The 13,602-nt window shown below is 37.6% G+C and overlaps 1 protein-coding gene across 1 annotated transcript; it reads left to right on the forward strand.

Annotated features, from left to right (window-relative positions):
• The first annotated feature begins 11,851 nt into the window (after positions 1–11,851).
• On the forward strand, positions 11,852–13,211 carry LOC118566421 (ferritin, middle subunit-like). The gene is made up of 4 exons (XM_036148521.1): positions 11,852–12,159; positions 12,320–12,466; positions 12,668–12,793; positions 12,876–13,211. Exons 1-4 carry the CDS (start codon positions 12,058–12,060, stop codon positions 13,029–13,031), a joined length of 531 nt encoding a protein of 176 aa, XP_036004414.1. The 5' UTR covers positions 11,852–12,057; the 3' UTR covers positions 13,032–13,211.
• Positions 13,212–13,602: the final 391 nt, after the last annotated feature.

Raw genomic sequence — 13,602 nt, forward strand, 5'->3', positions numbered from 1 at the left:
CTTGTCTCTGCCTTTAGTTCTTGGTTGGAAGGCCTAGTGCCTTCTGTTCAAAGCCTCATAAAAAAAATTTGTTCCTGATTTGAAAATAAAATCCTAAAGCCCACTTAGGAGTGCTTAAAAAGGTAAAATCTTTTTCGTGGATAAAAGCAGCTGTGATAAACCTGCCTCGGATGAGGGAAGAAAAGGCAACCCCTGACCATGCCTCTAAGGAATGTCTCCCTTCTGGATTCAAAAGGGTATTACCGAGGGGTCCCAATTATATATATATTTTTAACCCAGAATTCGGCAAAAATCAAGTAGGATGGGCTTTTTGGTCGGCACATGATGCCAATTACTTATGGTGCTATCTTGAAGCAAAAAAGGGTTCAAATCTCTGCCTTTCTACATGGAGTATGCTAATTCAGACGAGCAATGCAGCTAACCCTAGGAAGGTGTTAAACTTTTTTTTTTTTTTTATAAAAGCAGTGCTTCTGTATGCTTGTGAAGATTCTCAGTCATCCAGGTCATTTTTTTTTTTTTTTTTTTTTTTGGAACCGTGATTTCTGTACTGGATACAAAGAGGAAAAATCTCTCAACTGAAAGGGGGGGAAAACTCATTTAGAATGATCTGTCAGCAATACTGATGTGAAATAATTGAGAAACTAAAGTTGCACAACCTGGCCATTTTCAATGTCATCACAACAGTTGTGCAAGAATTAAATGACACATGTCAATAACTGAGGAAGATTAAGTAATGCATATTTACATGAATAACATGGTACTTAAAATGTTTTTTGGCCAATACTCATTTTTCCGTGTTTAAGTCCTACAAAATAATGGCTACTTTTTAAAGTGAATTTCTCAGAATTGCTTTGAAGAGGTTTTGTGATGACAAGGCAAGGCAAATTTATTTATATAGCACAATTCAGTACAGAGACAATGCAAAGTGCTTTACATGATTAAAATAGGAATAAAAGCAAGAAGGGATAGAATGTAGAAACAAAAGAACATTTGAAAACAGTTTAACTTGAACATTCAAAGGCAATTTTAAACAAATGTGTTTTTAATCTCGATTTAAAGAACTCAGGCTTTCAGCACTTTTACAGTTTTCTGGAAGTTTGTTCCAGATAAGTGGAGCATAGGAACTAAATGCTGCTTCTCCGTGTTTGGTTAGTGTTCTAGGTATGCAGAGCAGGCTGGAGCCAGAAGACCTGAGTGGTCTGGAGGGTTTATTCACCACCTGGTGGAAAAGCTCAACACTTCATTGGGAAAACAAAATCTTTGTTCACTATTTAATTTGTAATCAGATCTTTCTAGATTCGGCATACAAGTATATTTTCTAATGGCACGCAACACTTCTTGAAATGGGACATCTGCTGTGGCTTTAATATCGTGGTTGATCCTATTTTTAGCAACAGAGGTGGAATTGGACAGTGCTATCTCTGTTCTCTTATTTAGGGGGTCAAGACTTTAAAATCTGACCCTTTGTATCCTGCGGTTCATCTGACAGCTCTGTTAGATTTGGGGCAGTCCTGAACAGGGTGAGATGAAAGCAAAAGGAGGTCATTGTTCCACAGAGAGGAATTTCTCCTGGGAATGCCACAAGGAAAACTGTAAATATGCCATGAAATGCAAAGGCAGTGCACTTACCCACTGCAACTGTGTACATGTATCAGATAAGAGTATACACAATCATTTATGTAACACTCCTTCAGTGGGTATTTCATGCTTTCTTAAATTATTGTGATACGTTTGTGCAATCATAACACTGATAACACTAATTGAATCTTTTCCGTCACTGTCGAGGGATTTTGGCCAGCGCTTTTTTGGAGAATTGTTTTAAGTCAGCCATGCTGGAGGGTTCTCCATGGCCGAGTCACAACATGATGTCAGAAGATTCTCCTTCTGGCTTTTTAGCTGGAGAACAGAATTCATTGTTCCATCAATTAGTGCAGATCCTGACAGGCTAAAGCAGCTGACATCAGAGTACAGTGCGATGAGCTGGAGGAGGCAGCTGGGCAAAAGGAGCTCTTCGGCTGTTGCTCCTGCATTCTATTCATGTTGAACGCAGGAGCAACATTGGGAATCAAGCATGACACAAATATGTTTGAAAAGTGAGGAAATAAAGCTTGTTTCTGTTAATGGTCAGGGACTGATGGAAGAGACAGAAAAGTGTGAAAAGAGGTTTCCTCTTTAGGAATGAGATGGTCGGAAAATACTACGAAAGCATACTACAAAATGCTTTCTTGTACTTCTTCTGCTTTAATTTGTTTTCCTGTTACATTGAAGACGTTAATAAACGTTTTGTCAATAAACATGAGCTGAGTGAAAACGTTCTTCTGACTTGATGTTTTGGGGGTTGTGAAAGAAAATTTTACAAGATTCTTTAAAGACACATCAATCAAAGATTTGGGTGTATTTCTGGTCTTCAGTTATTGTAAAACTTTAAACCATCAATACCAATTTTGTCTGATATATATATATATATATATATATATATATATATATATATATATATATATATATATATATAAGCTTTTTTATTGTTACTGTCAATCATTTTAGGAGCACTGGTAATGTCTCACTGCGTGGGAGAGAGCACTCTCTGTGATACAGCTTTTTGATGTTTTAAAACAATAAATCATGATGGACTTAACGTTTTAAATTGCAGTAAAGAATCCGCAGGGTATGTTTTCTAGAATAACACAGGTTGAAAGCATTAAAGGAAAAACGGAAATCTTAATTAATTCAGCCTCCATGTTATCTGCTGTAGTCTTGCTCTCTCTCACTCTACAACAGCCTGAAAAAACTACATGTCTTAACATTTCATAAAAAAAAAATAAAAAATAAAAAAAATCCATTAGAACGGTTTCTTGCATCTCTGCAAGAAACCGTTGGGGGAGTGTTGGCCTAGTGGTTAAAGCAGCACGCTTGCACTCAGAGAACGATGCAAGTACCCGGTTCGATCCCCAGCGCCTGCACTCTGGGTCCCTGAGCAAGACCCTTAACCCCAGATTGCTCCCTGGGTGCTGCACATGGCAGGCCACTGCTCCCCAAGGAGATGGGTTAAAAGCAGAGAACACATTTTGTTTCAATGTATGTTTCAATGACAATAAAGATGATATTACTATTACTCTGACTTCATTTTAAAATGCCTAATTATGAAAATTGCTACCTTTGTTGGCTTCACTCTCAAGACATCCCAACACCAATAGGTGTTGTTAGTAACACACTCAAAAAAGCAAACCAGGGTAGCAGTTTTGCAAACAATAACTTGTCGATTTTTACTGTAACATGTTTAATGAGCATGCTGATTAAAGAAGCAATCAGTACATCTACATCTATATCAGCACTGTAGGCTTAAGAGTTATTTTTTCGAGGCACATCATTATCTTCTCAACATTTAGGAGGTATTTACCAAACAAAGAACTACCCCAAGAGGCATAGGCAACCACAGGTCATTAAACTTAAGGATGTGCATAAAATGTAAAAATGACCAGAAAGGCTAAATTATCAGCAGCATTGAAGAAACCTTTAATATTTTGTAACATAAAAACTGGAGTACAGATAAATGGTCTGCAAAATGGTTAATACTGAACAACAGCAAATAGCCAAAGTTTTTTTAAGTAACACTGCAGTTGCTCTATTTTACTTTTATATTTCTGCTTAATTTTTCTGTTTGTTTATTCAAAAGGATAATTACTATTAACAATAAGCCAGATCTAGCAAAAAACAACAACTAATTTTCATCTGTTCTGTTCATCTATTCTCTGGTTGATTGATGATATAAAAGAAAATATAAAACAATGCTTCAGACTTATTCTGTGTAGTAGCCTACATACAAGGCTGGAGAATTAGGTTCAGGGTTTACCTTCCAGAAGATTCGCAAGACAGTGCTCACTATTACTTCTAAATGAAGACGTTCAGCAGCATGTTATGGAACAAGCTTTTACATCCTAAGCATTGTTCAGCGGCCAGAAAAGCCTTCAGGAAGTTGCAGACTCCATTACTAAAAGTGAAATTATGTGACAGATGGACCTGTTCTACAAGCTGAGCCTCTTACAGAAGCAGGGAATGTGTTTGTTATGTATTACCCATCAATGAATAAGAGGAGAACTACTGTATATGCTTCAAACTTCAAAAAGTCTGAAGGTGCTGGGATTTCTATCCCTTATCTGTCAGGTGCACTGTGTCAAAAAGGTAATAAACCTGCTTTGTAAAGAAAGACTATGGTTCTACTGAATGAAGAGGTTTTAAACAAAGCAGGCGTCCACACAGACAAGCCCGTACATGGCAGTACATGATACTGCCATGTACAGGCTCCGAAACCATACAGGATACAGGATATGTACATACATACATACATATATATATATATATATATATATATATATATATATATATATATATATATATATATATATATATATATATATATATATATATATAAATCCCAACTATTACTACAAATAATAATGATAACTTTTTATGAATGGGTGGATCTTGCCTTGATAAGATAGCATTTTACAGCAAAATAGCAAAACAAATAGAAAAACTGAACATGTTGTGTTGCTACATGGTTCAAAACTATATCTAAAGTGAGTTTGGTGGATGTTACCGAAAGGTCTGGCTAAGTGAGGCTTTTTTTGTCTGTTTTGTTTTTGCTTTGTCATGCAACATTGCTCTGATGTTGAGTAAAACCATAAAAATCATGCTGGTTGTATTTCAGTGTCACATCAGCAGTTTTGAAAGTCACACGGTGCTCAGGGAGGTGAACCAAGTTCAGTTTAGCACATTTGTGCTGTGGCCAAAAAAAAAGCTCCAATGACCCAGTTGAATAAGTGTGCTCACCCTCAGAATAACCCTAACCCCAAACAGCAACATTTATATTTCTTTTAAGAAGAGCAGAATGTGCCTTTTCAGCCAGTCCACGTGCAACGGCATACAGGGAAAAGGCTCCACTACTCCACATCTTTTCTAGCATCTCAATAAGAGTACTTTATATTGTAAGTATAGTTTTTACAAAGAAATTTTGAAGTTTTGAAACTGTAATATTTCAAGACTTTTGTACACCTTAATAACTGTTATCCACCCATGCAGTTCTAGCCAGTTAGGGCTGACACTGGGTTCTATTGAGGAGCTGTGGGTGTCTATTTTTGCACTGCCACCAGCTACATGACGGCCCTCACTTTGTGGCTGCAAGGTTTCACCTTAGTTTACCATAAGAGAAAACTCAGGGAAGACTTTTTAAAACCAGATTAACAGATTTATATCCAGTTCAGATGTGTTGTCTTTTTGAATGGTGTACAATGGTGTTTAAGCAAGCATACTGATTGTTGTGCACACATTTCACAGAAAATTTCAAAAAACTGCTATTCAGTTTACTACTTTATGAAATAGTCTGGGGAAATATGTCGTCATCGCACGTGGCAACACGAGACCACGAGAACATCCCGGCTCCATGAAACGAAGAAATGTTATGGCTGGGGACAAGATGGCGAAGCGAGCAGACGTGCTGTGAATAGCTCAGAGTAGCAAAGCCTTGTAAATAATTAGAATAAATATATATGTCAACGAAACCCTCACTTAGTTTAAGGTGAGACTGGAGAGATCTTATTAATATATCCCAGGAACGTGTAAGTAACTCTGAAAACCTCCCGGAAAACTTTGTTGTAGAACATGGCTAACGTTAGCACCAAAGCTAACGCTAAAGTGAAGGCGCTCCAGACACACGACTATTGTGGTTCAGAAAGGATGGAAACTAACAGTAGAGGAACCAAAAACCCTTTAACATCTCCTGCCAAACCACCAGCGACACACAAAAAGCCCAAAGCAGACGACGTGGAAGATGCTGAAGCCCGTGTTGAAGAAAACTCTACCGCTGCCATCCTGTCTGCCATCGGCACGCTTCAGAGCATGATGCAGGATTTCAGAACGGAGTTGAAGCAGAACACACTGACTATAACCAACATCGCCAAAGCGGTGGAGTTTAACTCTGCCGAAATCAAACAATGTAAAGAACAGTGTCAAAAACTGGGCGTCGAGGTGAAACAACTCAGAGAGGAGAACGCAGGATTTGGAAGAAAAGCAGCAGAAATAGAAAAAAGAGTTGCAGAGATGGAGCGCTATAAAAGAAAATGGAACCTGCGAGTTATTGGATTACAGGAAGGAAAAGATGAAAACACGAGAAAAGTCAGCTCTGATATCATCGGAAAGATTGCGCCGCACTGGAGGGAGAAGATAGATTTCATCCTGGATTCTGTGTACCGACTGGGACCAAACAACACCAACCGCCCTCGTCAGATCATCCTGCAGTTCACAGGACGCCACTTCAGGGACGAACTATGGAGGATCACCAAACTTCACCCTGTCTGCAGGGAGCTGAACATCCGCCTGGCAGAAGATCTCACCAAGGAGGACAGAGAGGCACGGAGGGCCGTGTGGCCCAAAGTGGAACAAGCAAGGAAAGCAGGACTAAAGACGGTGTTCCGGGGCCCCCATGCCTTCATTAATGGACAAAGAGTGTCACCATAGATACAATCGTCCAAGGGTTTTGAACCCCAAAATAAGTGAGTTTAAATGAAAAAGTATTTTCAAGGTTTTGCTACTATCATATCTTCCTAAAAGGGAACTGTTACTGTTCTAAGCTCAGTAATCTAGTGTTGTTGTTTGTTCATTTGTTTTTGCTCTATGTTCAGTTTAAAGAGCAATATTCTTTTAATATCTGTTAATGCAAGGGGTTTAAGAAACATCACAAAGAGAAAAAGCATTTTTTTATTTTGTAAAGGGAAGAAGTCAAATATAATTTTTTTGCAGGAAACGCATTCTATGAATGATGATGTTGTGTTTTGGACCAAACAGTGGGGAGATGAAGCTTACTTTAGCCATGGCACTCCAAGATCAGCAGGGGTCGCCATCCTCCTAAATAACTTTAAAGGTCAGATTGTGTCCCATATAGCAGATGAGTATGGTCACTGGATCATTCTTATTATTAACATTGATGGTCTAAAATTCATATTAGTTAACATTTATGGATACAACATCCGCAGAGAAAACCAAAACCTACTTGATCAAATCGGCCTACATTTAGACAATCTCAAATTAACATTCTCAACTGATAATGTCATAATTGGTGGTGATCTAAACCTAGTTCATGATGATTTTTTAGATAAATATCCTAGAAGATACTCTGCAAGTCACCCAAACATCACATTCACAAACTTTTACGAAAAACATAATTTGGTTGACATTTGGAGACATTTAAATCCAGGATTATCTAAATACTCCTGGTTTAGCCCGAACCATAACTTTAAATCCAGAATAGATCACTGGCTGATTGCTAATCATTTACTATTATATAATATTAGTTCTGATATCTCTGCTGCACCTCTAACAGATCATTGTATCATCTTACTGCAGATCAAACCTAATGATAACACTATCCACTCACACACATATTGGAAGTTTAACTCCACTCTGCTTAAAAACAATGACTACTGCCAGAAAATCAAATCATTAATTAAAGAAATATCCAATTTGGAGGAACTAACAAATGCTACCAAAAAATGGGAATTTTTAAAATATAAAATACGCCTATTTACCATTTCATTCAGCAAAATTATTAAAAAAGATAGGGAAAAAGAAGAAGTAGACATTATTAATCAGTCAAATATTTACTGCAACAGGCCAAACCCAACTGAAGAAGATAGACAGAAGATTCTACACCTCCAACCTAAACTAGATGAAATTTACAACCGTAAGGCCCAAGGGGCCTTCATCAGGTCCAGAGCTAAGTGGATAGAGGAGGGAGAAAAAAATTCTGCGTATTTCTGTGGTCTGGAGAAGAGAAGACAGGAAAGAAATAGCATCAGATCCTTGATGATTAATGATAATGAAGTCACAGATGAAAAATTGATCTCTACTGAAATCTTTAAATTCTATAGCCAACTCTATAGCTCTAAGTTCTCTTACATGGACTATGAACTTTTTTTTCTTGAAATAGTCAAACATATTCCCAAAGTGGAGGACGGCTTCAAACAAACATGTGATAATCCAATAACAATTAGAGAACTTGATGCAGTGATTGGTCGTCTCTCTCTTAACAAAGCCCCAGGATCTGATGGTCTCACAGGAGACTTTTACAGACACTTTTGGACAGATTTAAGAGACCTGCTGCTACAAATTTTTACTGAAATATTTGAAACCTGTGAGCTCCCACCAACAATGAGACATGGAGTTATCGTCTCGATTCCAAAACCTGGGAAAGATCCCAGAATCATAGATAACAGAAGACCCATCACTCTCAGGAATTCAGACTACAAACTTCTAACTTACATCTTCAAGTCTCGTCTCCAAACAGGGATTTTAGATCTAATTGCAGATACACAGTCAGGATTCTTAAAGGGAAGATCAATCCATAATAATATTAGATTGGTAATGGACATCATTGAATATAGAAACCAAATAGAAGATGACGGTTTTCTTCTCTTTCTAGACTTCTACAAAGCGTTTGACTCCGTGGAGCATCCATTTATTCTTTCGACTCTCAAACACTTTGGTTTCGGAGTCAAGTTTAGAGAATTTATCACTGGACTGTATCGAAATATTAACAGTTGTGTCCTTCTGCCCAGTGGCACCACCCCAAGCTTCAAAGTTAATGTGGGGATTCCTCAGGGCTGCCCCATCTCACCATACCTGTTCATCTTAGCCACAGAAATGCTAGCTATCTATATTAAGAACTGTAATGATATTAAAAAACTTAATGTACTCGGCACAGACATAATAATCAGCCAACTAGCAGATGACACAACAATATTCCTGAAAGATAGACACCAAATCTCAAAAACTATTGCTAAAATCGAAAAATTCTCCAAAGCCTCAGGCCTAACATTAAACATTAAAAAGTGTGAATTGATGGCTGTACATGAAACGCCATTGAAAGATATCTGTAATATCCCCATTAAATCTGAAATTAAATATCTGGGTATCCACTTATCCAGAGACCAAAAACGAAGCCAACTTCTGAATGTAGAAAATAAAATAAAAGAATGCAAGTCACGACTAAACTTATGGCTACAGAGGGATATATCAATACTAGGACGGATCTACCTAACTAAGATGGAATGCTTATCTAGATATATCTACCCGGCTTATTCCAATGCCATTCCAAACAGATTAATTAAATCTATTAACCAAATCAACCTAAATTTCATTTGGAGAAAGAGACCACATTACATGAAGAAAAGCAGTATGGTTAAAGACATAAAAGATGGAGGTCTCAAAGTCATTGATTTTGACTGTCTAAATGGGACCATAAAAATAAATTGGTTAAAATCTTGGATCAAACACAGCAACTCCTTCTGGTCTTGTATTCCAAGGACCTTGTTCAAGAAAATTGGAGGATTGGAATTTCTTCTGAGAGCGGACTTTAATGTAGACAAATTGCCAATAACACTGTCAGAGTTTCACAAACAAATCCTCTTGTACTGGAAAATGTTATATGTACATAACTACTCACCCCACACAACTGTTCTCTGGAACAACAGATATATTCTGCACCGCAACAAATCTCTGTTCTTTGAAGACTGGTATGGGAGAAATATATGGTCCATAGTAGATTTGATGGATGCCAACGGAGCCTTTTATAATTATGAACATTTTTGCATTAAACATAATTTCAAACCTTTAGAGTCAGACTTTAATAAATTACATAGAGCACTACCCCAAGAATTTGTTTTTTTAACCCAAAATACTTTGGCATATAGTCCAATTCACCCACAATTATCTACTCTGTCAATTCAAGGGATTAACATTATGGATAGGAAATGCACTAACCAATTCATTAGAAACTGTTTTAATGAATACCTTTATCCTGAAAGACAAAATAAAAATAACATCCTACAAAAATTTGATAAAAGCTCAATAACTAAAGTAAGAACAATGTATTTAGCACTTCCTATACCCCCAAAGGTGAAAGAAACACACTTCAAAATAATGAACAACATTTACCCCTCTAAAGAATTGTTGAGACTTCGATTTGGTATAGATGATAACACATGTACGTTCTGTGAAAATGACATCGAAACTACGGACCATGTGTTCTTCTCATGTTCAGTGGTGCAAACATTTTGGTGTGATTTGCATAGGTGGATTAAACAACAACTATCTTCATTCCCAACCTTTATCTCCAGGGACGATATCACTTTTGGTTTAATATTGCAAAGTAAAGCTGATGAGCTCTGTACGAATACGACTGTATGTCTAGCTAAATTTTTCATTCATAAATGTAGAATTCTCAAATCATCTCCCAAACTTGTTGTTTTTTTAAACGAGTTTAAGCTATATATAAAATCATAAAAAATTCTGAAAGGTCCTAAAGCACAAAAAATATATGATGTCCTAAAACACTTCCCTACAGAAGTAAACAGCTAAACAAAGGCTGAATTCTCCCCTCATATTATACTTTATCATAATTATCTTTTATTTGTATCATTGCTTTTTATTTTTATAATTATCTTTATAATTTTCTATTTGTATATTTATTTGGGTTTATGTCTTTGAATGTTTATGCTAATAACCCTCTATAGCAAGTCTATGTTATAGATATATTTCAATTTGTGTGAAAAGATGCTCCCCCTGGCTATATTGTCTATGTAAGCTGACTTGAAGAAACGAACTCTATGCAGCCATGTTTGTTTGTAAATTTTGATATCTTCATAAAAAAAAAAAAAAAAAAAAAAAAAAAAAAAAAAAAAAAGTTCCAGGCCACACTCCTTAGCAATTGGTGGCGGTAATGTTCAGCTGCAGTTATTTGCTAACTGGCAAAATAAATAAATAAAATCAAGAAGAAGAAGAAAAAAAAAAAAAAAAAAAAACGAAGAAATGTTATCACTTCCTCGGACTCTTTTGTTGGAAAAATATGTCTCACCTCATCTCTACGTAAGAACAATAAGTCAATCAGATCCCTCTTTCAGAAAGAAATGACCACTGTTCCTGCTGTTATATCATATTGGACCCGATTTGTATCTGATGTGTCCTGGAAACGTACTTGGCTGTTACCCAATCACTTTCTCCTCACTAACAAGGTGAAGGAAATATCATTCAAACTCATTCACAGGATTTATCCTGTGAAAGACTACCTAAAAAAGTTTAAACATGATATTCCTGTGAACTGTACTTTTTGTGATTTTCTCCCAGAAACTGTAACACATTTGTTCTGGTTGTGTCCATACTCTAAGATGTTTTGGCTACACTTCTGCAACTATGTGAATTTAAATGTTATGAAAAATTTTCAGCTTCATTGGAAAAACATTTTATTTGGCTTTCAACTGCAAGATAAAATGTTTCCCAAACCTTTCCTTATCAATCTTTTAATTTTGTTAGCCAAATTTCACTTGCATAAATTTAAATTTCTAAAAAAAAAGCCGGACTTTAAAGTTTTTTTAATAGAAGTTAAGCAATATTTTCATACAATTCAACTCTCTTCTCATCAGAAGGCACAGAAAACTATAGCAATCTGTTCCCAACTAGAAATTCTAGACAACTTAATGATGTAGAACATATATTTACTTGTGGATTACATACACGTATATATGACACTCCCCAGCGCATATGTTTGTATAATTGCTTGTCTTTTCTCCTAACTGTACTTGTTTATTTTGACATACCCCCTGGCATATTTGTTTGTTTGTTTGTTTATATATTGTTGTATGACTTTAATTGAAATAAAAAAAAAAAAAGAAAAAAAAAAAAATGTTATCACTTCCTCGAGTTATGTGTTACATCCTGCTTGTCTCACCCTCGCTTGCTCATTGGCGGAAACCTGCTGAGTTACATGACGTCAAGGTCTCGCGAGCCGTATAAATACAGGGCAGCTTCCACTGAAGAAACAAAGCTTCAAGGAGTTCTTGCTTCAACAGTGTTTGAACGGAACTTCCTCCTTTTTCATTGAGCCGAGCAAGCCTGCATTCCGGAGATCTCTCAACCCTGCTTCTACTTGAACACTATTTAAAATTTAACTAAAGCTTTATTTTTTTTTACCGTTCGTTTTTTGATTAAAAAACTTAAACGCCAGCCAACATGGAATCTCAGGTGCGTCAGAACTACCACCGCGACTGCGAGGCCGCCATTAACAGGATGGTCAACATGGAGCTGTTCGCCTCCTACACCTACACTTCTATGGTAAGAATAACCTTTCACTACTGGTGTCACTAACGCTGCGCTTACACTCAAGCTTTAATTCTTCCTAGACTCCACCGTGACTTAATGCGTCTTGACCATAGCCCGATAATGATGGCGGCGTTAAGGCTAATAACTGTTTACCTCTTTGCTTTTCCACCAGGCATATTACTTCTGCCGCGACGACGTGGCGCTGCCGGGCTTCTCTCACTACTTCAAGGAGAACAGCGATGAGGAGAGGGAGCATGCTGAGAAGCTGCTGTCCTTCCAGAACAAGAGAGGAGGCCGCATTTTCCTCCAGGACGTGAAGGTAAACGGAGCTGCTTTCCTAGCGCTGCAAAGTATTAGAAAATGAGCCTTCTGCTCCTGGTAGTGTCTGTAAATGGACACTGACGCTTTGTTCATCGGGGTAATTGCCTGCGGTGGCACCCAGCACAATTTAAAATGAACTTTAAGAAAAATGTAATTGGGGAATTGAGAAACGTATACTGAGAACCTTTTGTTTTTGCAGAAACCGGAGAAGGATGAGTGGGGCAGTGGCCTGGAGGCCATGCAGTGCGCCCTGCAGCTGGAGAAAAATGTCAACCAGGCCCTGCTGGACCTGCACAAGCTGGCTTCTGATCACGTCGACCCCCATGTAAGTTAGACGTGGCTTTTATTTGTTTTATATTTTAATGAAGCGTTCAATGTTTTGAATCTAATGAGAAACTCCTTTTCAGCTGTGTGACTTCCTGGAGTCCAACTACTTGAACGACCAGGTGGAGGCCATCAAGAAGCTTGGAGACTACATTACCAACCTGACCCGCATGGATGCCCACAACAACAAGATGGCGCAGTACCTGTTTGACAAGCACACCCTGGGGTGCAAAAGCTAAAGGCCCAAAAGTCTACAATGAGTAGAAATGTTCCTGAATCTACTCAATTTGCTTGGAAGCATTTCACTGATCTGTTCTAATCTGTATCTGAAGTTGTAGTGTGGCTTGTCTCCTGGTGTGTATTCAGTAGTTGGTCTTCTTGTAACTTCTGATTTTTCTGAATAAACATTTTGAGCTGGACTTGTTTCTGCCTTTAGTTCTTGCTTGGGAGTGCTAGTGCCTTCTGTTCAAAGCCTCATAACATTTGTTCCAAGGAGCTTTCTGATTAAAATGTGAGTTGAAGCCCATTTAGGAATGGGGAAGATCCATTTGGTGTAAGTGGCTGTGATAATCCTGCTTCTGAGCCTTGGATGAAGGAAGAAAAGGCAATTCCTGTGGGTTCTATCCAGGTACATGCAAATGGTCCCAAGATGGCAAATTGGGTTAAAAGGACTCCTTGCACTATAAAGATAGCACCAAGAAGGGCTGTAGGGAAACCAAAACAAGGAGATTCAGACTAGAGCAATGCAGTGAACTTTATATAGTCAAGTGTGACGGTATTGTCATGAGGCCTTACCATCTGTCATGCAAA

Source organism: Fundulus heteroclitus, chromosome 16 (assembly GCF_011125445.2).
Source record: "Fundulus heteroclitus isolate FHET01 chromosome 16, MU-UCD_Fhet_4.1, whole genome shotgun sequence".
Taxonomy (NCBI): domain Eukaryota; kingdom Metazoa; phylum Chordata; class Actinopteri; order Cyprinodontiformes; family Fundulidae; genus Fundulus; species Fundulus heteroclitus.